Source organism: Oncorhynchus keta, chromosome 9 (genome assembly GCF_023373465.1).
Source record: "Oncorhynchus keta strain PuntledgeMale-10-30-2019 chromosome 9, Oket_V2, whole genome shotgun sequence".
In the NCBI taxonomy this organism is placed as follows: domain Eukaryota; kingdom Metazoa; phylum Chordata; class Actinopteri; order Salmoniformes; family Salmonidae; genus Oncorhynchus; species Oncorhynchus keta.
The window spans coordinates 18,731,362-18,752,940 of record NC_068429.1 but is presented as its reverse complement, the minus strand read 5'-3'; the positions used below and the strand labels follow the sequence as shown (position 1 = coordinate 18,752,940).

The window sequence follows — 21,579 nt, the reverse complement described above, 5'->3', positions numbered from 1 at the left end:
AAGAGCGGAGAGGGGGATAAGAGCGGAGAGGAGGATAAGAGGAAGATAAGAGCGGAGAGGAGGATAAGAGAAGGATAAGAGGATAAGAGCGGAGAGGAGGATAAGAGCGAAGAGGAGGATACGAGGAGGATAAGAGCGGAGAGGAGGATAAGAGTGGAGAGGCGGATAAGAGGAAGATAAGAGCGGAGAGGAGGATAAGAGCAGAGAGGAGGATAAGAGCGGAGAGGAGGATAAGAGGAAGATAAGAGCGGAGAGGAGGATACGAGAAGGATAAGAGCAGAGAGGAGGATAAGAGCGGAGAGGAGGATAAGAGGAAGATCGGAGAGGAGGATAAGAGAAGGATAAGAGGATAAGAGCAGAGTGGAGGATAAGAGAAGGATAAGAGCGGAGAGCAGGATACGAGAAGGATAAGAGCGGAGAGGAGGATAAGAGCAGAGAGGAGGATAAGAGGAAGATAAGAGCGGAGAGAGGAGGATAAGAGTGGAGAGGAGGCTAAGAGCGGAGAGGAGGATAAGAGGAAGATAAGAGCGGAGAGGAGGATAAGAGCAGAGAGGAGGATAAGAGGAGCATAAGAGCGGAGAGGAGGATAAGAGCGGAGAGGAGGATAAGAGTCGAGAGGAGGATAAGAGCGGAGAGAGGAGGATAAGAGGAGGATAAGAGGGGAGAGAGGAGGATAAGAGCGGAGAGGAGGAGGATAAGAGTGGAGAGGAGGATAAGAGCGGAGAGGAGGATAAGAGGAAGATAAGAGAGGAGGATAAGAGGATAAAAGCAGAGAGGAGGATAAGAGGAAGATAAGAGAAGGATAAGAGCGTAGAGGAGGATAAAAGCGGAGAGGAGGATAAGAGGAGGATAAGAGCGGAGAGAGGAGGATAAGAGCGGAGAGAGGAGGATAAGAGTGGAGAGGAGGATAAGAAAAGGATAAGAGTGGAGAGGAGGATACGAGAAGGATAAGAGCGGAGAGGAGGATAAGAGCGGAGATAGGAGGATAAGAGGAAGATAAGAGCGGAGAGGAGGATAAGAGAAGGATAAGAGCAGAGAGGAGGATAAGAGGAAGATAAGAGAAGGATAAGAGCGGAGAGCAGGATACGAGAAGGATAAGAGCGGAGAGGAGGATAAGAGCGGAGAGGAGGATAAGAGGAAGATAAGAGCGGAGAGGAGGATAAGAGCGGAGAGGAGGATAAGAGCGGAGAGGAGGATAAGAGGAAGATAAGAGCGGAGAGGAGGATAAGAGCGGAGAGAGGAGGATAAGAGTGGAGAGGAGGCTAAGAGCGGAGAGGAGGATAAGAGGAAGATAAGAGCGGAGAGGAGGATAAGAGGAGCATAAGAGCGGAGAGGAGGATAAGAGCGGAGAGGAGGATAAGAGGAAGATGAGAGGAGGATAAGAGGATAAGAGCGTAGAGAGGAGGATAAGAGTGGAGAGGAGGATAAAAGCGGAGAGGAGGATAAGAGGAAGATAAGAGCGGAGAGGAGGATACGAGAAGGATAAGAGGATAAGAGCGTAGAGAGGAGGATAAGAGTGGAGAGGAGGATAAGAGCGGAGAGGAGGATAAGAGGAAGATAAGAGAAGAGGAGGATAAGAGCAGAGAGGAGGATAAGAGAAGGATAAGAGCGGAGAGGAGGATAAAAGCGGAGAGGAGGATAAGAGGAGGATAAGAGGGGAGAGAGGAGGATAAGAGTGGAGAGGAGGATAAGAGGAAGATAAGAGAGGAGGATAAGAGCAGAGAGGAGGATAAGAGGAAGATAAGAGAAGGATAAGAGCGGAGAGGAGGATAAGAGGAGGATAAGAGCGGAGCGAGGAGGATAAGAGCGGAGAGAGGAGGATAAGAGTGGAGAGGAGGATAAGAGAAGGATAAGAGCGGAGAGGAGGATAAGAGCGGAGAGAGGAGGATAAGAGCGGGAGGGGAGGATAAGAGCGGAGAGGAGGATAAGAGCGGAGAGGAGGATAAGAGCGGAGAGAGGAAGATAAGAGCGGAGAGGACGATAAGAGCAGAGAGGAGGATAAGAGCGGAGAGAGGAGGATAAGAGCGGAGAGGAGGATAAGAGGAAGATAAGAGCGGAGAGGAGGATAAGAGCGGAGAGAGGAGGATAAGAGCGGAGAGAGGAGGATAAGAGCGGAGAGGACGATAAGAGCAGAGACGAGGATAAGAGCGGAGAGAGGAGGATAAGAGCGGAGAGGAGGATAAGAGCAGAGAGGAGGATAAGAGCGGAGAGGAGGATAAGAGCTGAGAGAGCAGGATAAGAGCTGAGAGAGCAGGATAAGAGCGGAGAGAGCAGGATAAGAGCGGAGAGGAGAAATAGTAAACCAGGAGATGGATTACCCCCTTCTGTCTCTCTATCCCCATCCCCCTTTCTTGTATGGACTTAGAGCTTAAAGAGAGGAGGACTGGGGGAAGAACCAGAGATGGGGGGGTGATGTTATGTGACTTACTATATACAGTACACTGAAGTAGACTACCTCCAGTACCCTAACACCCAGGAACCAGGAACTCCTCTCAATATTCAGATATTTCACAACACCATCGACTCCAGCTGATTGACCCACTGACTGACTGACTGACTGACTGACTACAGTACTGACTGATTAACTGACCCCAGTACTGACTGACTGATGAACTGGCCCCAGTACTGACTGACTGACTGATCCCAGTACTGACTGATTGACCCCAGTACTGACTGACTGATTGACCCCAGTACTGACTGACTGATTGACCCCAGTACTGACTGACTGTCCCCAGTACTGACTGACTGATGAACTGACCCCAGTACTGACTGATGAACTGACCCCAGTACTGACTGATTAACTGACCCCAGTACTGACTGACTGATTAACTGACCCCAGTACTGACTGACTGATGAACTGGCCCCAGTACTGACTGACTGACTGATCCCAGTACTGACTGATTGACCCCAGTACTGACTGACTGACCCCAGTACTGACTGACTGTCCCCAGTACTGACTGACTGACTGATTGATCCCAGTACTGACTGACTGACTGATTGACCCCAGTAGTGACTGACTGTCTGATTGACCCCAGTAGTGACTGACTGTCTGATTGACCCCAGTACTGACTGACTGATTTGCCCCCGTACTGACTGACTGTTTAACTGACCCCTGTACTGACGGACTGACTGACTGTTGAACTGGCCCCAGTACTGACTGACTGATGAACTGACCCCAGTACTGACTGACTGATTGACCCCAGTACTGACGGACTGATGAACTGACCCCAGTACTGACTGACTGATTGACCCCAGTACTGACTGACTGATTGACCCCAGTACTGACTTACTGATTAACTGACCCCAGTACTGACTGATTGACCCCAGTACTGACTGATTGACCCCAGTACTGACTGATTGTTTAACTGATCCATGTACTGACAGACTGACTGACTGATGAACTGACCCCCAGTACTGACTGACTGATGAACTGACCCCAGTACTGACTGACTGACTGACAATTGGTTAAAACTACTCCTGGAGAACAACCCTCCTGTAGGATTTGTTTCCAACCCTGTTCTAACACATCTGATTTCAAGAAGCAGCTTCTGACTGACTGACTGGCTGACTGATTGACCCCAGTACTGACTGGCTGACTGATTGACCCCAGTACTGACTGACTGACTGACTCCAGTACTGACTGACTGACCCCAGTACTGACTGACTGACTGACCCCAGTACTGACTGATTGACTGACCCCAGTACTGACTGACTGACTCCAGTACTGGCTGACTGACTCCAGTACTGGCTGACTGACTGACCCCAGTACTGACTGATTGACTGACCCCAGTACTGACTGACTGACTCCAGTACTGGCTGACTGACTCCAGTACTGCCTGACTGACTGACCCCAGTACTGACTGATTGACTGACCCCAGTACTGACTGACTGACTCCAGTACTGGCTGACTGACTGACCCCAGTACTGACTGACTGACCCCAGTACTGACTGACTGACTGATTGACCCCAGTACTGACTGACTCCAGTACTGACTGACTGACTGATTGACCCCAGTACTGACTGACTGACCCCAGTACTGACTGACTGACTCCAGTACTGACTGACTGACTGATTGACCCCCGTACTGCCTGACTGGTTAACTGACCCCTGTACTGACGGACTGACTGATGAACTGACCCCAGTACTGACTGACCCCAGTACTGACTGATGGACTGACCCCAGTACTGACTGACTGATTAACTGACCACAGTACTGACTGACTGATTGACTGACCCCAGTACTGACTGACTGACCCCAGTACTGACTGATTGACTGACCCCAGTACTGACTGACTGAATAACTGCCCACAGTACTGACTGACTGATTAACTGACCACAGTACTGACTGACTGATTGACTGACCCCAGTACTGACTGACTGACCCCAGTACTGACTGATTGACTGACCCCAGTACTGACTGGCTGATTAACCCAAGTACTGACTGATCTTGGTCTCGTCACAGTCTCACAGGGAAACACTGAGTCTGGGTATTTTCTGCTTCTTGGTGTTGTGGGTTCTGGCCTTGACTCTCTCTGGTGTTCACCCTTCCAGGTAAATCTCACCTGGCCATCGTTCAGAAAGTGAACAGCGAGGGGGAGGGGGATCCCTTCTACGAGGTGCTGGGATTGGTCACCTTGGAGGATGTCATCGAGGAGATCATCAAATCAGAGATCCTGGATGAGTCCGACCTTTATAGTGAGTCAACATCAACTAACCCTGATTTAAACTACAGATTGACAATGGATCAGTCCAGAGTCAATTTACTTCTTCTGTAGTGAACTGGAGTGTAATGAGTTAAATTATGAATGGCAATTGGTTAACACTACTCCTGGAGAACAACCCTCCTGCAGGATTTGATTCCAACCCTGTTCTAACACATCTGATTTCAAGAAGCAGCTTCTCCAGAGGCCCTTGTCTAACTGAATCGTGTGTTCAAGTGTAGGGCTGGAGCAAAACCCTACCTATCAGCTCTTCAGGAGGAGTTGTGTTGTATTGAAACAGAGGCAGTGTTGCAGTTTCCCAACACACATGGCCTTCAGAATGTCAACCCCTCCACCAATGTCATACTGTCATCTCCCCTCTATCACTGTGTCCCATCTCATTTCAGGATTGTCAACAGAAAAATACATAAAGAGAACGAAGCTCCCATCCTCCGAAAAAATGTTTTTTGTAGATAGTGAATTCACTCGTGGTAAACATGGCTGTCATTTTCCCTCTATCCTCTCTTCCTATTTTCTCTCTCTACTCTCTTTCTCTCTACTCTCTCTACTCTCTCTCTACTTTCTCTCTCTACTTTCTCTCTCTACTCTTCCCCTCTCTCTCTCTACTCTTCCCCTCTCTCTCTCTCTACTCTTTCTCTACTCTTTCTCTCTACTCTTTCTCTCTACTCTCTCTCTACTTTCTCTCTACTTTCTCTCTCTACTCTACTCTCTCTCTACTCCTCCCCTCTCTCTCTCTACTCTCTCTACTCTTCCCCTCTCTCTCTCTACTCTTCCCCTCTCTCTCTCTACTCTTTCTCTACTCTTTCTCTCTACTCTTTCTCTCTACTCTCTCTCTACTTTCTCTCTACTTTCTCTCTCTACTCTACTCTCTCTCCTCCTCCTCTCTCTCTCTCTCTCTCTCTCTTCCCTCTCTCTCTACTCTTCCCCTCTTCTCTCTCTACTCTTTCTCTACTCTTTCTCTCTCTCTCTCTCTACTTTCTTTCTCTCTACTCTACTCTCTCTTTACTCTTCCCCTCTCTCTCTCTACTCTCTCTCTACTCTTCCCCTCTCTCTCTACTCTTTCTCTACTCTTCCCCTCTCGACTCTTTCTCTACTCTTTCTTTCTCTCTCTCTACTCTCTCCTCTCTCTACTCTTTCTCTCCACTCTCTCTACTCTTTCTCTCTCCACTCTCTACTCTTTCTCTCTCCTCCCTCTCTCTACTCTTTCTCTCTCTCTACTCTTTCTCTCTCTACTCTTTCTGTCTACTCTCTCTACCCTCTCTCTACTTTCTCTCTACTCTCTACTTTCTCTCTCTACTCAATCTCTCTCTACCCTTTCTTTCTCTACTCTTTCTTTCTCTCTCTTCTCGCTACTCTTTTTTCTCTCTTTCTTTCTCTTTCTCTCTTTCTTTCTCTCTTCTCTCTCCTCTCTACTCTTTTTCTTTCCTCTCTCTCTACTCTTTCTCTACTCTTTCTCTCTACTCTTTCTCTCTCTCTACTCTCTCCCTACTTTCTCTCCTCTTTCTTTCTCTTCTCTCTCTACTCTTTATTTCTCTACTCTTTCTCTCTACTCTTTCTCTCTACTCTCTCTACTCTTTCTCTCTACTCTTTCTTTCTTTCTCTGTTCTCTTTCTACGTTCTCTCTACTTTCTCTACTCTTTCTCTACTCTTTCTCTCTCTACTCTTTCTTTCTCTCTGTTCTCTCTCTCCTCTTTCTTTCTCTCCTCTCTCCTTGTTCTCTCTCTCTCCTTGTTCTCTCTCTCTCTCCTTGTTCCCTCTCTCTACTTGTTCTCTCTCTCTACTTGTTCTCTCTCTACTCTTTCTCTCGCTCTACTCTTTCTCACTCTACTCTTTCTCTCTCTACTTTCTCTCTCTACTCTCTACTCTTTCTCTCTCTACTCTTTCTTTCTCTCTTCTCTCTCTCTCCTCTTTCTTTCTCTCCTCTCTCTCTACTCTTTCTCTCTCTCTACTCTTTCTCTCTCTCTACTCTTTCTCTCTCTACTTGTTCTCGCTCTCTACTTGTTCTCTCTACTCTCTCTACTCTTTCTCTCACTCTACTCTTTCTCTCGCTCTACTCTTTTTTTCTCTCTCTACTTTCTCGCTCTACTCTTTCTCTAATCTCTTTCTTTCGCTCTCTCTCTACTTTCTCTCTATACTCTCTAATCTTTCTCTCTCTTCTCTCTCTCTCCTCTTTCTTTCTCTCCTCTCTACTCTTTCTCTCTTCTCTCTCTCTCCTCTTTCTTTCTCTCCTCTCTCTCTACTCTTTCTCTCTCTCTACTTGTTCTCTCTCTCTACTTGTTCTCTCTCTACTTGTTCTCTCTCTCTACTTGTTCTCTCTACTCTCTACTCTTTCTCTCGCTCTACTCTTTCTCTTGCTCTACTCTTTTTTTCTCTCTACTTTCTTTCTCTACGCTTTCTCTAATCTTTCTTTCTCTCTCTCTCTCTACGTTCTCTCTCTACTTTCTCTCTATACTCTCTACTCTTTCTCCCTCTTCTCTCTCTCTCCTCTTTCTATCTCTCCTCTCTACTCTTTCTCTCTTCTCTCTCTCTCCTCTTTCTTTCTCTCCTCTCTCTCTACTCTTTCTCTCTCTCTACTTGTTCTCTCTCTCTACTTGTTCTCTCTCTACTTGTTCTCTCTACTCATTCTCTTTCTCTACTCTTTCTCTCTACTCTCTCTCTACTTTCTCTCTCTACTTTCTCTCTCTACTCTACTCTCTCTCTACTCCTCCCCTCTCTCTCTCTACTCTCTCTCTACTCTTCCCCTCTCTCTCTCTACTCTTCCCCTCTCTCTCTCTACTCTTTCTCTACTCTTTCTCTCTACTCTCTCTCTACTTTCTCTCTCTACTCTACTCTCTCTTTACTCTTCCCCTCTCTCTCTCTACCCTCTCTCTACTCTTCCCCTCTCTCTCTACTCTTTCTCTACTCTTCCCCTCTCTACTCTTTCTCTACTCTTTCTTTCTCTCTCTCTACTCTCTCCTCTCTCTACTCTTTCTCTCCACTCTCTCTACTCTTTCTCTCTCCTCCCTCTCTCTACTCTTTCTCTCTCTCTACTCTTTCTGTCTACTCTCTCTACCCTCTCTCTACTTTCTCTCTACTCTCTACTTTCTCTCTCTACTCAATCTCTACCCTTTCTTTCTCTACTCTTTCTTTCTCTCTCTTCTCGCTACTCTTTTTCTCTACTCTTTCTTTCTCTCTACTCTCTTTCTTTCTCTCTTCTCTCTCCTCTCTACTCTTTTTCTCTCCTCTCTCTCTACTCTTTCTCTACTCTTTCTCTCTACTCTCTCTCTACTCTTTCTCTCTCTCTACTCTCTCCCTACTTTCTCTCCTCTTTCTTTCTCTTCTCTCTCTACTCTTTATTTCTCTACTCTTTCTCTCTACTCTTTCTCTCTACTCTCTCTACTCTTTCTCTCTACTCTTTCTTTCTTTCTCTATGTTCTCTTTCTACGTTCTCTCTACTTTCTCTACTCTTTCTCTCTCTTCTCTCTCTCTCCTCTTTCTTTCTCTCCTCTCTACTCTTTCTCTCTTCTCTCTCTCTCCTCTTTCTTTCTCTCCTCTCTCTCTACTATTTCTCTCTCTCTACTTGTTCTCTCTCTCTACTTGTTCTCTCTCTACTTGTTCTCTCTACTCATTCTCTCTCTCTACTCGTTCTCTCTCTCTACTCTCTACTTTCTCTCTGTACTCTTTCTCTCTACTCTCTCTACTCGTTCTTCTTTCTTTCTCTCTACTCTTTCTCTACTCTTCCTTTCTCTCCTCTCTCTACTCTTTCTCTCTCCTCTCTCTACTATTTCTCTCTCCTTTTTCTCTACTCTTTCTTTCTTTCTCTCTCTACTTGTTCTCTCTCTCTACTTGTTCTCTCTACTCTCTCTACTCTTTCTCTCACTCTAATCTTTCTCTCGCTCTACTCTTTTTTTCTCTCTCTACTTTCTCTCTCTACTCTCTACTCTTTCTCTCTCTTCTCTCTCTCTCCTCTTTCTTTCTCTCCTCTCTACTCTTTCTCTCTTCTCTCTCTCTCCTCTTTCTTTCTCTCCTCTCTCTCTACTCTTTCTCTCTCTCTACTTGTTCTCTCTCTCTACTTGTTCTCTCTCTACTTGTTCTCTCTCTACTTGTTCTCTCTCTCTACTTGTTCTCTCTACTCTCTACTCTTTCTCTCGCTCTACTCTTTCTCTTGCTCTACTCTTTTTTTCTCTCTCTACTTTCTTTCTCTACGCTTTCTCTAATCTCTTTCTTTCTCTCTCTCTCTCTACATTCTCTCTCTACTTTCTCTCTATACTCTCTACTCTTTCTCCCTCTTCTCTCTCTCTCCTCTTTCTTTCTCTCCTCTCTACCCTTTCTCTCTTCTCTCTCTCTCCTCTTTCTTTCTCTCCTCTCTCTCTACTATTTCTCTCTCTCTACTTGTTCTCTCTCTCTACTTGTTCTCTCTCTACTTGTTCTCTCTACTCATTCTCTCTCTCTACTCGTTCTCTCTCTCTACTCTCTACTTTCTCTCTGTACTCTTTCTCTCTACTCTCTCTACTCGTTCTTCTTTCTTTCTCTCTACTCTTTCTCTACTCTTCCTTTCTCTCCTCTCTCTACTCTTTCTCTCTCCTCTCTACTATTTCTCTCTCCTTTTTCTCTACTCTTTCTTTCTTTCTCTCTCTACTTGTTCTCTCTCTCTACTTGTTCTCTCTACTCTCTCTACTCTTTCTCTCACTCTAATCTTTCTCTCGCTCTACTCTTTTTTTCTCTCTCTACTTTCTCTCTCTACTCTTTCTCTAATCTCTTTCTTTCGCTCTCTCTCTACGTTCTCTCTCTACTTTCTCTCTATACTCTCTACTCTTTCTCTCTCTTCTCTCTCTCTCCTCTTTCTTTCTCTCCTCTCTACTCTTTCTCTCTTCTCTCTCTCTCCTCTTTCTTTCTCTCCTCTCTCTCTACTCTTTCTCTCTCTCTACTTGTTCTCTCTCTCTACTTGTTCTCTCTCTACTTGTTCTCTCTCTCTACTTGTTCTCTCTACTCTCTACTCTTTCTCTCGCTCTACTCTTTCTCTTGCTCTACTCTTTTTTTCTCTCTCTACTTTCTTTCTCTACGCTTTCTCTAATCTCTTTCTTTCTCTCTCTCTCTACGTTCTCTCTCTACTTTCTCTCTATACTCTCTACTCTTTCTCCCTCTTCTCTCTCTCTCCTCTTTCTTTCTCTCCTCTCTACTCTTTCTCTCTTCTCTCTCTCTCCTCTTTCTTTCTCTCCTCTCTCTCTACTCGTTCTCTCTCTCTACTTGTTCTCTCTCTCTACTTGTTCTCTCTCTACTTGTTCTCTCTACTCATTCTCTCTCTCTACTCGTTCTCTCTCTCTACTCTCTACTTTCTCTCTGTACTCTTTCTCTCTACTCTCTCTACTCGTTCTTCTTTCTTTCTCTCTACTCTTTCTCTACTCTTCCTTTCTCTCCTCTCTCTTTCTCTCCTCTCTCTACTCTTTCTCTCTCCTCTCTCTACTATTTCTCTCTCCTTTTTCTCTACTCTTTCTTTCTTTCTCTCTCTCTCTACTTTCTCTCTCTACTTTCTCTCTCTACTTTCTCTCTACTCTTTCTCTTTCTACTCTTTCTCTCTAATCTTTCTTCCTCTCTCTTCTCTCTCTCTCTCTCTTTCGTTCTCTCCTCTCTCTCTACTTGTTCTTTCCTTTCTCTACTCTTTCTCTCTACTCTTTCTCTCTCTCTACTCTCTCCCTACTTTCTCTCCTCTTTCTTTCTCTTCTCTCTCTACTCTTTATTTCTCTACTCTTTCTCTCTACTCTTTCTCTCTACTCTCTCTACTCTTTCTCTCTACTCTTTCTTTCTTTCTTTCTCTATGTTCTCTTTCTACGTTCTCTCTACTTTCTCTACTCTTTCTCTACTCTTTCTCTCTCTACTCTTTCTTTCTCTCTGTTCTCTCTCTCCTCTTTCTTTCTCTCCTCTCTCCTTGTTCTCTCTCTCTCTCTCCTTGTTCTCTCTCTCTCTCTCTCTCCTTGTTCTCTCTCTCTACTTGTTCTCTCTCTCTACTTGTTCTCTCTCTACTCTTTCTCTCGCTCTACTCTTTCTCTCGCTCTACTCTTTCTCACTCTACTCTTTCTCTCTCTACTTTCTCTCTCTACTCTCTACTCTTTCTCTCTCTACTCTTTCTTTCTCTCTTCTCTCTCTCTCCTCTTTCTTTCTCTCCTCTCTCTCTACTCTTTCTCTCTCTCTACTCTTTCTCTCTCTACTTGTTCTCGCTCTCTACTTGTTCTCTCTACTCTCTCTACTCTTTCTCTCACTCTACTCTTTCTCTCGCTCTACTCTTTTTTTCTCTCTCTACTTTCTCTCTCTACTCTTTCTCTAATCTCTTTCTTTCGCTCTCTCTCTACGTTCTCTCTCTACTTTCTCTCTATACTCTCTACTCTTTCTCTCTCCTCTCTCTCTCCTCTTTCTTTCTCTCCTCTCTACTCTTTCTCTCTTCTCTCTCTCTCCTCTTTCTTTCTCTCCTCTCTCTCTACTCTTTCTCTCTCTCTACTTGTTCTCTCTCTCTACTTGTTCTCTCTCTACTTGTTCTCTCTCTACTCGTTCTCTCTCTCTACTTGTTCTCTCTACTCTCTACTCTTTCTCTCGCTCTACTCTTTCTCTTGCTCTACTCTTTTTTTCTCTCTACTTTCTTTCTCTACGCTTTCTCTAATCTCTTTCTTTCTCTCTCTCTCTACGTTCTCTCTCTACTTTCTCTCTATACTCTCTACTCTTTCTCCCTCTTCTCTCTCTCTCCTCTTTCTTTCTCTCCTCTATACTCTTTCTCTCTTCTCTCTCTCTCTCTTTTTTTTCTTTCTCTCCTCTCTCTCTACTCTTTCTCTCTCTCTACTTGTTCTCTCTCTCTACTTGTTCTCTCTCTACTTGTTCTCTCTACTCATTCTCTTTCTCTACTCTTTCTCTCTCTCTCTCTCTCTTTCTCTCTCTACTTTCTCTCTCTCTCTACTCTCTCTCTACTCCTCCCCTCTCTCTCTCTACTCTCTCTCTACTTTCCCTCTCTCTCTCTCTACTCTTCCCCTCTCTCTCTCTACTCTTTCTCTACTCTTTCTCTCTACTCTCTCTCTACTTTCTCTTTCTACTCTACTCTCTCTCTACTCCTCCCCTCTCTCTCTCTACTCTCTCTCTACTCTTCCCCTCTCTCTCTACTCTTTCTCTACTCTTCCCCTCTCTACTCTTTCTTTCTCTCTCTCTACTCTCTCCTCTCTCTACTCTTTCTCTCCACTCTCTACTCTTTCTCTCTCCTCCCTCTCTCTACTCTTTCTCTCTCTCTACTCTTTCTCTCTCTACTCTTTCTGTCTACTCTCTCTACCCTCTCTCTACTTTCTCTCTACTCTCTACTTTCTCTCTCTACTCAATCTCTCTCTACCCTTTCTTTCTCTACTCTTTCTTTCTCTCTCTTCTCGCTACTCTTTTTCTCTACTCTTTCTTTCTCTCTACTCTCTTTCTTTCTCTCTTCTCTCTCCTCTCTACTCTTTTTCTCTCCTCTCTCTCTACTCTTTCTCTACTCTTTCTCTCTACTCTCTTTCTCTCTCTCTACTCTCTCCCTACTTTCTCTCCTCTTTCTTTCTCTTCTCTCTCTACTCTTTATTTCTCTACTCTTTCTCTCTACTCTTTCTCTCTACTCTTTCTTTCTTTCTCTATGTTCTCTTTCTACGTTCTCTCTACTTTCTCTACTCTTTCTCTACTCTTTCTCTCTCTACTCTTTCTTTCTCTCTGTTCTCTCTCTCCTCTTTCTTTCTCTCCTCTCTCCTTGTTCTCTCTCTCTCTCCTTGTTCTCTCTCTCTCTCCTTGTTCTCTCTCTCTCTCCTTGTTCTCTCTCTCTACTTGTTCTCTCTCTCTACTTGTTTTCTCTCTACTCTTTCTCTCGCTCTACTCTTTCTCTCGCTCTACTCTTTCTCACTCTACTCTTTCTCTCTCTACTTTCTCTCTCTACTCTCTACTCTTTCTCTCTCTACTCTTTCTTTCTCTCTTCTCTCTCTCTCCTCTTTCTTTCTCTCCTCTCTCTCTACTCTTTCTCTCTCTCTACTCTTTCTCTCTCTCTACTCTTTCTCTCTCTACTTGTTCTCTCTCTCTACTTGTTCTCTCTACTTTCTCTCGCTCTACTCTTTTTTCTCTCTCTACTTTCTCTCTCTACTCTTTCTCTAATCTCTTTCTTTCGCTCTCTCTCTACGTTCTCTCTCTACTTTCTCTCTATACTCTCTACTCTTTCTCTCCTCTCTCTCTCCTCTTTCTTTCTCTCCTCTCTACTCTTTCTCTCTTCTCTCTCTCTCCTCTTTCTTTCTCTCCTCTCTCTCTCTACTCGTTCTCTCTCTCTACTTGTTCTCTCTCTACTTGTTCTCTCTACTCATTCTCTCTCTCTACTCGTTCTCTCTCTCTACTCTCTACTCTCTCTACTCGTTCTTCTTTCTTTCTCTCTACTCTTTCTCTACTCTTCCTTTCTCTCCTCTCTACTCTTTCTCTCTCCTCTCTCTACTATTTCTCTCTCCTTTTTCTCTACTCTTTCTTTCTTTCTCTCTCTCTCTACTTGCTCTCTACTTTCTCTACTTTCTCTCTCTACTTTCTCTCTACTCTTTCTCTTTCTACTCTTTCTCTCTAATCTTTCTTCCTCTCTCTTCTCTCTCTCTCTCTCTTTCGTTCTCTCCTCTCTCTCTACTTGTTCTCTCTCTCTACTTGTTCTCTCTCTCTACTTGTTCTCTCTCTCTCTACTTGTTCTCTCTCTCTCTACTTGTTCTCTCTCTCTACTTGTTCAATCTCTCTCTACCCGTTCTCTCTACTTGTTCTCTCTCTCTACTTGTTCTCTCTCTCTCTACTTGTTCTCTCTCTCTACTTGTTCTCTCTCTCTCTCTACTTGTTCTCTCTCTCTACTTGTTCTCTCTCTCTCTACTTGTTCTCTCTCTCTCTACTTGTTCTCTCTCTCTACTTGTTCTCTCTCTCTACTTGTTCTCTCTCTCTCTACTTGTTCTCTCTCTCTCTACTTGTTCTCTCTCTCTACTTGTTCAATCTCTCTCTACCCGTTCTCTCTACTTGTTCTCTCTCTCTACTCGTTCTCTCTACTTGTTCTCTCTCTACTCGTTCTCTCTCTCTACTCGTTCTCTCTCTACTCGTTCTCTCTCTACTCTTTCTCTCTCTACTCTTTCTCTCTCTACTCTTTCTCTCTCTACTCTCTCTCTACTCTCTCTACTCTTTCTCTCTCTCTACTTTCTCTCTCTACTTTTTTTCTCTCCTCTCTCCTATTTCTTTCTGTCCTCTTTCTTTCTCTACTCTTTCTCTATTTCCTCTTTCTCTTTCTCTCAATTCAATTCAATTCAATTCAAGGGGCTTTATTGGCATGGGAAACATGTGTTAACATTGCCAAAGCAAGTGAGGTAGATACCATACAAAAGTGAAATAAACAATAAGAATTAACAGTAAACATTACACATACAGAAATGTCAAAACAATAAAGACATTACATATGTCATATAATACATATGCATATATACAGTTTTCTCTCTACTCTCTCTCTCTCTCTCCACTCTTTCTCTCTCTCTACTCTTTTAAATTCAAATTCAAGCTGCTTTATTGGCATGAAAAACATTGTGTCAATATTGCCAAAGCAACAATGTATACAATATACATTGTAACAAAATTCTACTCTACTCTTTCTCTCTCTCTCTCTACTCTACTCTTTCTGTCTCTCTACTCTTTCTCTCTCTCTCTACTCATTCTCTCTCTCTCTCTACTCTACTCTTTCTCTCACTCTACTCTTTCTCTCTCTCTCTACTCTTTCTCTCTCTACTCTACTCTTTCTCTCTCTCTCTACTCTTTCTCTCTCTCTCTACTCCCTCTCTCTACTCTTTCTCTCTCTACTCTTTCTCTCTCTACTCTTTCTCTCTCTCTCTCTACTCTACTCTTTCTCTCTCTCTCTACTCTACTCTTTCTCTCTCTCTCTCTACTTGTTCTCTCTCTCTACTCTTTCTCTCTCTCTACTCTTTCTCTCTCTCTACTCTTTCTCTCTCTCTACTCTTTCTCTCTCTACTCTTTCTCTCTCTCTACTCTTTCTCTCTCTCTACTCTTTCTCTCTCTACTCTTTCTCTCTCTACTCTTTCTCTCTCTCTACTCTTTCTCTCTCTCTACTCTTTCTCTCTCTACTCTTTCTCTCTCTACTCTTTCTCTCTCTCTACTCTTTCTCTCTCTACTCTTTCTCTCTCTCTACTCTTTTAAATTCAAATTCAAGCTGCTTTATTGGCATGAAAAACATTGTGTCAATATTGCCAAAGCAACATTGTATACAATATACATTGTAACAAAATTATAAATGATAGCAAATAATAATATAAAATGGTAGTAAATAGTAATACAAAATTAAATACAAAAATAATAACAATAAAATGGTAACAGTCAATAGTAGAAATGTTATAAATATAAAATCAAATTATGGAAAATGAAACTATAACTAATTTATAACTAAATAACGGTCATCTTCTTTATATCAGTATTACAACTACAATCATCATTACTACGACTACTACTACCATCACTAAACTGTTATCACTACCATTACCACCCATATTTGGAATGATAAACATTAATAATTATAGTCATAACAATAATAGTAATAATAAGTAAGTTACTGTTTACTATGCAGATGTTATTATTCAGTGTCCCTCAGGCTATAGCAGGAAAATACATATTTGGCTGCAAGAGGAGCCATTGCTCCTTCGCCCATGAGTATTCTTAGTTTTTCCTCTGGGTTCAATTTGTAAAAATTTGGAATATATGTAGTCATTTCTGTGAATAATGAATCTCTTTGTGAGGAATATTTATCACAGTAAAGGAGAAAGTGCATCTCTGTCTCTACCTCCCCTGTCATGCAGTGACCACATACACGCTCCTCTTTGGGTAGCCATGTCTTTTTATGTCTGCCAATCGGTGGTCACTCAGCCTGTACTTGGTAAGGATCTGTCTCTGCTTCGTATCTCTGACAGAGTAGAGATAATCAGCCAATTCATATTCTCTGTTTAGGGTCAGATAGCAATTTAGTCGGCTTTGGGATTTTGTTTCGTTTTTCCAGTATTGTAAATATTATTCCTTTGATTGGTTCATGATTTTGCTTATTGGAATTCTTTCTTTTGAAGCAGTGCTGGTGTCAGCTTGGTTGGTGAGGTCCAACACCAGCTGACTGATAGGGCTCGTTCCTGGGCTCAGCTTTTGGGCTTGAAGTGCTTTAAATTGCAGACTCGAATTTGGACTTGAATTTAGATGTAGCCAAAATTTTAATGATCTTTTCTGTATTTTCATTATTACTGGAAAACTCTACTTTCTCTCTCTCTACTCTCTCTACTCTTTCTCTACTATTTCTCTCGCTCTACTCTCTCTACTATTTCTCTCGCTCTACTCTCTCTCTACTCTTTCTCTCTCTCTACTCTTTCTCTCTCTACTCTTTCTCTCTCTCTACTCTTTCTCTCTCTCTACTCTGTCTCTCGCTCTACTCTCTCTCTCTACTCTTTCTCTTCTCTCTCTACTCTTTCTCTCTCTCTACTCTTTCTGTCTCTCCTCTCTCTCTACTCTTTCTCTCTCTACTCTTTCTCTCTCTACTCTTTCTCTCTCTCTACTCTTTCTCTCTCTCTCTCTACTCTTCTCTCTCTCTTTCTCTCTCTACTCTTTCTCTCTCTTCTCTTTCTCTCTACTCTTTCTCTCTCTCTACTCTACTCTTTCTCTCTCTCTACTCTACTCTTTCTCTCTCTCTACTCTACTCTTTCTCTCTCTCTACTCTTTCTCTCTCTCTCTACTCTCTCTCTCTCTACTCTTTCTCTCTCTCTACTCTACTCTTTCTCTCTCTCTCTACTCTTTCTCTCTACTATTTTTCTTCTCTCTCTACTTTCTCTCTCTACTCTTTCTTTCTTCCTCTCTCTCTACTCTTTCTCTCTCTCTCTACTCGTCCTCTCTCTCTCTACTCGTTCTCTCTCTCTCTACTCTTTCTCTCTCTCTCTACTGTACTCTTTCTCTCTCTCTACTCTACTCTTTCTCTCTCTCTACTCTACTCTTTCTCTCTCTCTACTCTTTCTCTCTCTCTACTTTCTCTCTCTACTCTTTCTTTCTTCCTCTCTCTCTACTCGTTCTCTCTCTCTCTACTCGTTCTCTCTCTCTCTACTCGTTCTCTCTCTCTCTACTTTCTCTCTCTCTCTCTTTCTCTCTCTCTCTCTACTCTACTCTTTCTCTCTCTCTCTTCTCTCTCTCTCTCTCTTTCTCTCTCTCTCTACTCTCTCTCTCTCTACTCTTTCTCTCTCTACTATTTTTCTTCTCTCTCTACTTTCTCTCTCTACTCTTTCTTTCTTCCTCTCTCTCTACTCTTTCTCTCTCTCTCTACTCGTTCTCTCTCTCTCTACTCTTTCTCTCTCTCTACTCGTTCTCTCTCTCTCTACTCGTTCTCTCTCTCTACTCATTCTCTCTCTCTACTCGTTCTCTCTCTACTCTTTCTTTCTCTCCTCTCTCCTCTTTCTTTCTCTCCTCTCTCCTCTTTGTTTCTGTCCTCTTTCTTTCTCTACTCTCTCTACTCTTTCTCTCTCTCTACTCTTTCTCTCTCTCTACTCTTTATCTCTCTCTACTCTTTATCTCTCTCTACTCTCTCTCTATTCTTTCTCTCTCTCTCTCTACTCTCTCTCTCCCTCTCTACTCTTTTTTATCTCTCTACTTTCTCTCTCTACTCTCTCTCTACTCTTTCTCTCTCTCTACTCTACTCTTTCTCTCTCTCTACTCTTTCTCTCTCTCTCTACTCTCTCTCTCTCTACTCTTTCTCTCTCTCTACTCTCTCTCTCTACTCTTTCTCTCTCTCTCTACTCTTTCTCTCTCTCTACTCTTTCTCTCTCTCTACTCTTTCTCTCTACTATTTTTCTTCTCTCTCTACTTTCTCTCTCTACTCTTTCTTTCTTCCTCTCTCTCTACTCTTTCTCTCTCTCTCTACTCGTCCTCTCTCTCTCTACTCGTTCTCTCTCTCTCTACTCTTTCTCTCTCTCTACTCTACTCTCTTCTCTCTCTCTACTCTTCTCTCTCTCTCTCTACTCTTCTTTCTCTCTCTCTACTCTTTGTTTCTCTCTCTACTCTTTCTTTCTTCCTCTCTCTCTACTTTCCTCTTCTTCCTCTCTCTCTCTACTGTTTCTCTCTCTCTTTCTTTCTCTCTCTCTCTACTCTTTCTCTCTCTCTCTACTCTACTTTTCTCTCTCTCTCTCTACTCTTTCTCTCTCTCTCTACTCTTTATCTCTCTCTCTCCTCTACTCTACTCTCTCTCTTCTTCTCTCTCTACTACTCTTTTTCTCTCTCTCTACTTTCTCTCTCTACTCTTTCTCTTCTCTTCTCTCTCTCTACTTCTCTCTCTCTCTACTTTTTCTCTCTACTCTCTCTCTCTCTCTACTCGTTTCTCTCTCTACTCATTCTCTCTCTCTACTCGTTCTCTCTCTACTCTTTCTTTCTCTCCTCTCTTCTTTCTTTCTCTCTCTCTCTCCTCTTTGTTTCTGTCCTCTTTCTTTCTCTACTCTCTCTACTCTTTCTCTCTCTCTACTCTTTCTCTCTCTCTACTCTTTATCTCTCTCTACTCTTTATCTCTCTCTACTCTCTCTCTATTCTTTCTCTCTCTCTCTCTACTCTCTCTCTCCCTCTCTACTCTCTACTTTTTATCTCACTCTACTCTTTCTCTTTCTCTCCTCTCTCTACTTTCTCTCTCTACTCTCTCTCTACTCTTTTTCTCTCTCTACTCTTTTTCTCTCTCTACTCTTTTTCTCTCTCTACTCTTTTTCTCTCTCTACTCTTTTTCTCTCTCTACTCTTTTTCTCTCTCTCTACTCTTTTTCTCTCTCTCTACTCTTTTTCTCTCTCTCTACTCTTTCTCTCTCTCTACTCTCTACTCTCTCTTCTCTATCCTCTTTCTCTACTCTCTACTCTCTCTCTTCTCTCTCTCTTCTCTATCCTCTTTCTCTACTCTTCTCTCTCTCTACTCTTTTTCCCTCTCTACTCTCTCTTCTCTATCCTCTTTCTCTACTCTCTACTCTCTCCTCTATCCTCTTTCTCTACTCTCTACTCTACTCTCTCCTCTATCCTCTTTCTCTACTCTCTCTCTTCTCTATCCTCTTTCTCTCTCTCTTCTCTATTCTCTTTCTCTACTCTCTACTCTCTCTCTTTTCTTTCTCTACTCTCTACTCTCTCTCTTCTCTCTTCTCTTTCTCTACTCTCTACTCTCTCTCTTCTCTATCCTCTTTCTCTACTCTCTCTCTTCTCTATCCTCTTTCTCTACTCTCTCTCTTCTCTATCCTCTTTCTCTCTCTCTACTCTCTACTCTCTCTCTTCTCTACCTCTTTCTCTACTCTCTACTCTCTCTCTTCTCTCTCCTCTTTCTCTACTCTCTACTCTCTCTCTTCTCTATCCTCTTTCTCTACTCTCTCTCTTCTCTCTCCTCTTTCTCTACTCTCTCTCTTCTCTATCCTCTTTCTCTCTCTCTACTCTCTACTCTCTCTCTTCTCTATCCTCTTTCTCTACTCTCCCTCTTCTCTCGCCTCTTTCTCTACTCTCCAGCTGACAATAGGAACAGAAAGAAGGTGGACCCTAACAAGAGAATGCGTGACTTCTCTGCCTTTAAGCACACAGAGAACGAGTGCAGGGTGAAGATCTCTCCTCAACTGATGCTGGCTGCTCATCGCTTCCTGGCTACAGGTGAGTTGACTATCACCTGACAGGAAGTAGCTAGTAGTAAACACTTTTAGTATATTACCATGGTATTATAGTTAAGAACTTAACACAGGTCAACCAGATGTCATGGCATTTCAGTGGAGATTTGTCGGTTACACTTGACTTAAAGCCTGAAGGTATTACGCGTTAACTTGTTATAAGCATTTGAGACTTTATAATGTCATTTAAAAAAATCATCTCTATATATCAACAGAATTGTTGGTGTTTAGTCAGGATGATGTTGAGATGATTAGACATCCTAAATGGGTCATACATCCTCGTAACAAGTCTTACAGTCTGTAACTGCATCCTGTTCATGTGTTCTACAGTTCTACTTAGTGTGACTGATTTGTCTGAATTGATGGTACAATGTGTAAGTGATTTCTGGGTCTGTGTCTCTCCCCAACAGAGGTGAGTCTGTTCAGTCCCAGTCAGGTCACTGAGAAGGTATTACTGAGGATTCTGAGGCACCCTGACGTCATCCAGGAGATCAAGTTCAACGACAGCGACAAGCGCTCTGCTCTGCACTACATCTACCAGAGAGGCAAACCTGTCGACTTCTTCATACTCATTCTGCAGGTACACAGTACATGCACACACGTAGTCCAACATGTAAAAACTTCAACAGCAATGCAATATCTATCCTCATCTTCCAGCTAGACAGCTCACTCACAGCTTTAAACACACACAAACTGGATTAAGGTCAACAGTTTGATTCCTGTGGTGTGACTCAGGCTATTGGCTTTAGCTCTTTAAGTGTACAGCACTTGAGCACAATGTATATGGGTGGGTGTGTCAGATGACTTCATGTGAAGCTTGCTGGGGAACAGGCCTGCCCTTCACTAATTGATCCCTACTATGTAAGGAGAGACTGAGGGGGGAAGGGGAGAGAAAGGGAGAAGAGGGGAACAAGGAAGGGGGAGAAGGAGAGTAGAGAAGACGTGACTAGAGTCAGGTGGAAAGGTAAAGGAAGGAGAGGAGACAGAATGGGTTGAAGAGAGAGAGGATTGGATCTGACCCAGTATGTAGCTACTGACCCTGGATCTGACCCAGTATGTAGCTACCTACCCTGGATCTGACCCAGTATGTAGCTACTGACCCTGGATCTGACCCAGTATGTAGCTTCTGACCCTGGATCTGACACGGTATGTAGCTACTGACCCTGGATCTGACACTGTATGTAGCTACTTACCCTGGATCTGACCCAGTATGTAGCTACTGACCCTGGATCTGACCCGGTATGTAGCTACTGACCCTGGATCTGACCCGGTATGTAGCTACTGACCCTGGATCTGACACGGTATGTAGCTACTGACCCTGGATCTGACACTGTATGTAGCTACTTACCCTGGATCTGACCCAGTATGTAGCTACTGACCCTGGATCTGACCCGGTATGTCGCTACTGACCCTGGATCTGACCCAGTATGTAGCTACTGACCCTGGATCTGACCCCGTATGCAGCTACTGACCCTGGATCTGACCCAGTATGTAGCTACTGACCCTGGACCTGACCCTCTATTATAGCTACTGACCCTGGATCTGACCCGGTATGTAGCTACTGACCCTGGATCTGACCCTCTATTTTAGCTACTGACCCTGGATCTGACCCAGAATGTAGCTACTGACCCTGGATCTGACCTTGTATTATAGCTACTGACCCTGGATCTGACCCAGTATGTAGCTACTGACCCTGGATCTGACCCTCTATTTTAGCTACTGACCCTGGATCTGACCCGGTATGTAGCTACTGACCCTGGATCTGACCCAGTATGTAGCTACTGACCCTGGATCTGACCCAGTATGTAGCTACTGACCCTGGATCTGACCCCGTATGTAGCTACTGACCCTGGATCTGACCCAGTATGCAGCTACTGACCCTGGATCTGACCCAGTATGTAGCTACTGACCCTGGACCTGACCCTCTATTATAGCTACTGACCCTGGATCTGACCCGGTATGTAGCTACTGACCCTTGGATCTGACCTTGTATTATAGCTACTGACCCTGGATCTGACCCAGTATGTAGCTACTGACCCTGGATCTGACCCTCTATTTTAGCTACTGACCCTGGATCTGACCCAGAATGTAGCTACTGACCCTTGGATCTGACCTTGTATTATAGCTACTGACCCTGGATCTGACCCAGTATGTAGCTACTGACCCTGGATCTGACCCTGCATAAAAA

At 43.5% G+C, this 21,579-nt stretch overlaps 1 protein-coding gene across 2 annotated transcripts in view; it reads left to right on the top strand.

Moving 5' to 3' along the window:
• LOC118379967 (metal transporter CNNM4) overlaps window positions 1–21,579 on the top strand; it is a 52,827-nt gene that overhangs the window by 9,099 nt on the left and 22,149 nt on the right. For both annotated transcript variants that reach the window (XM_052525428.1, XM_052525427.1), the window contains exons 2-4: window positions 4,551–4,694; window positions 19,240–19,377; window positions 19,802–19,971. In XM_052525428.1, the coding sequence (XP_052381388.1) occupies window positions 4,551–4,694; window positions 19,240–19,377; window positions 19,802–19,971 (452 nt within the window). The remainder of the gene's footprint in view (window positions 1–4,550; window positions 4,695–19,239; window positions 19,378–19,801; window positions 19,972–21,579) is intronic.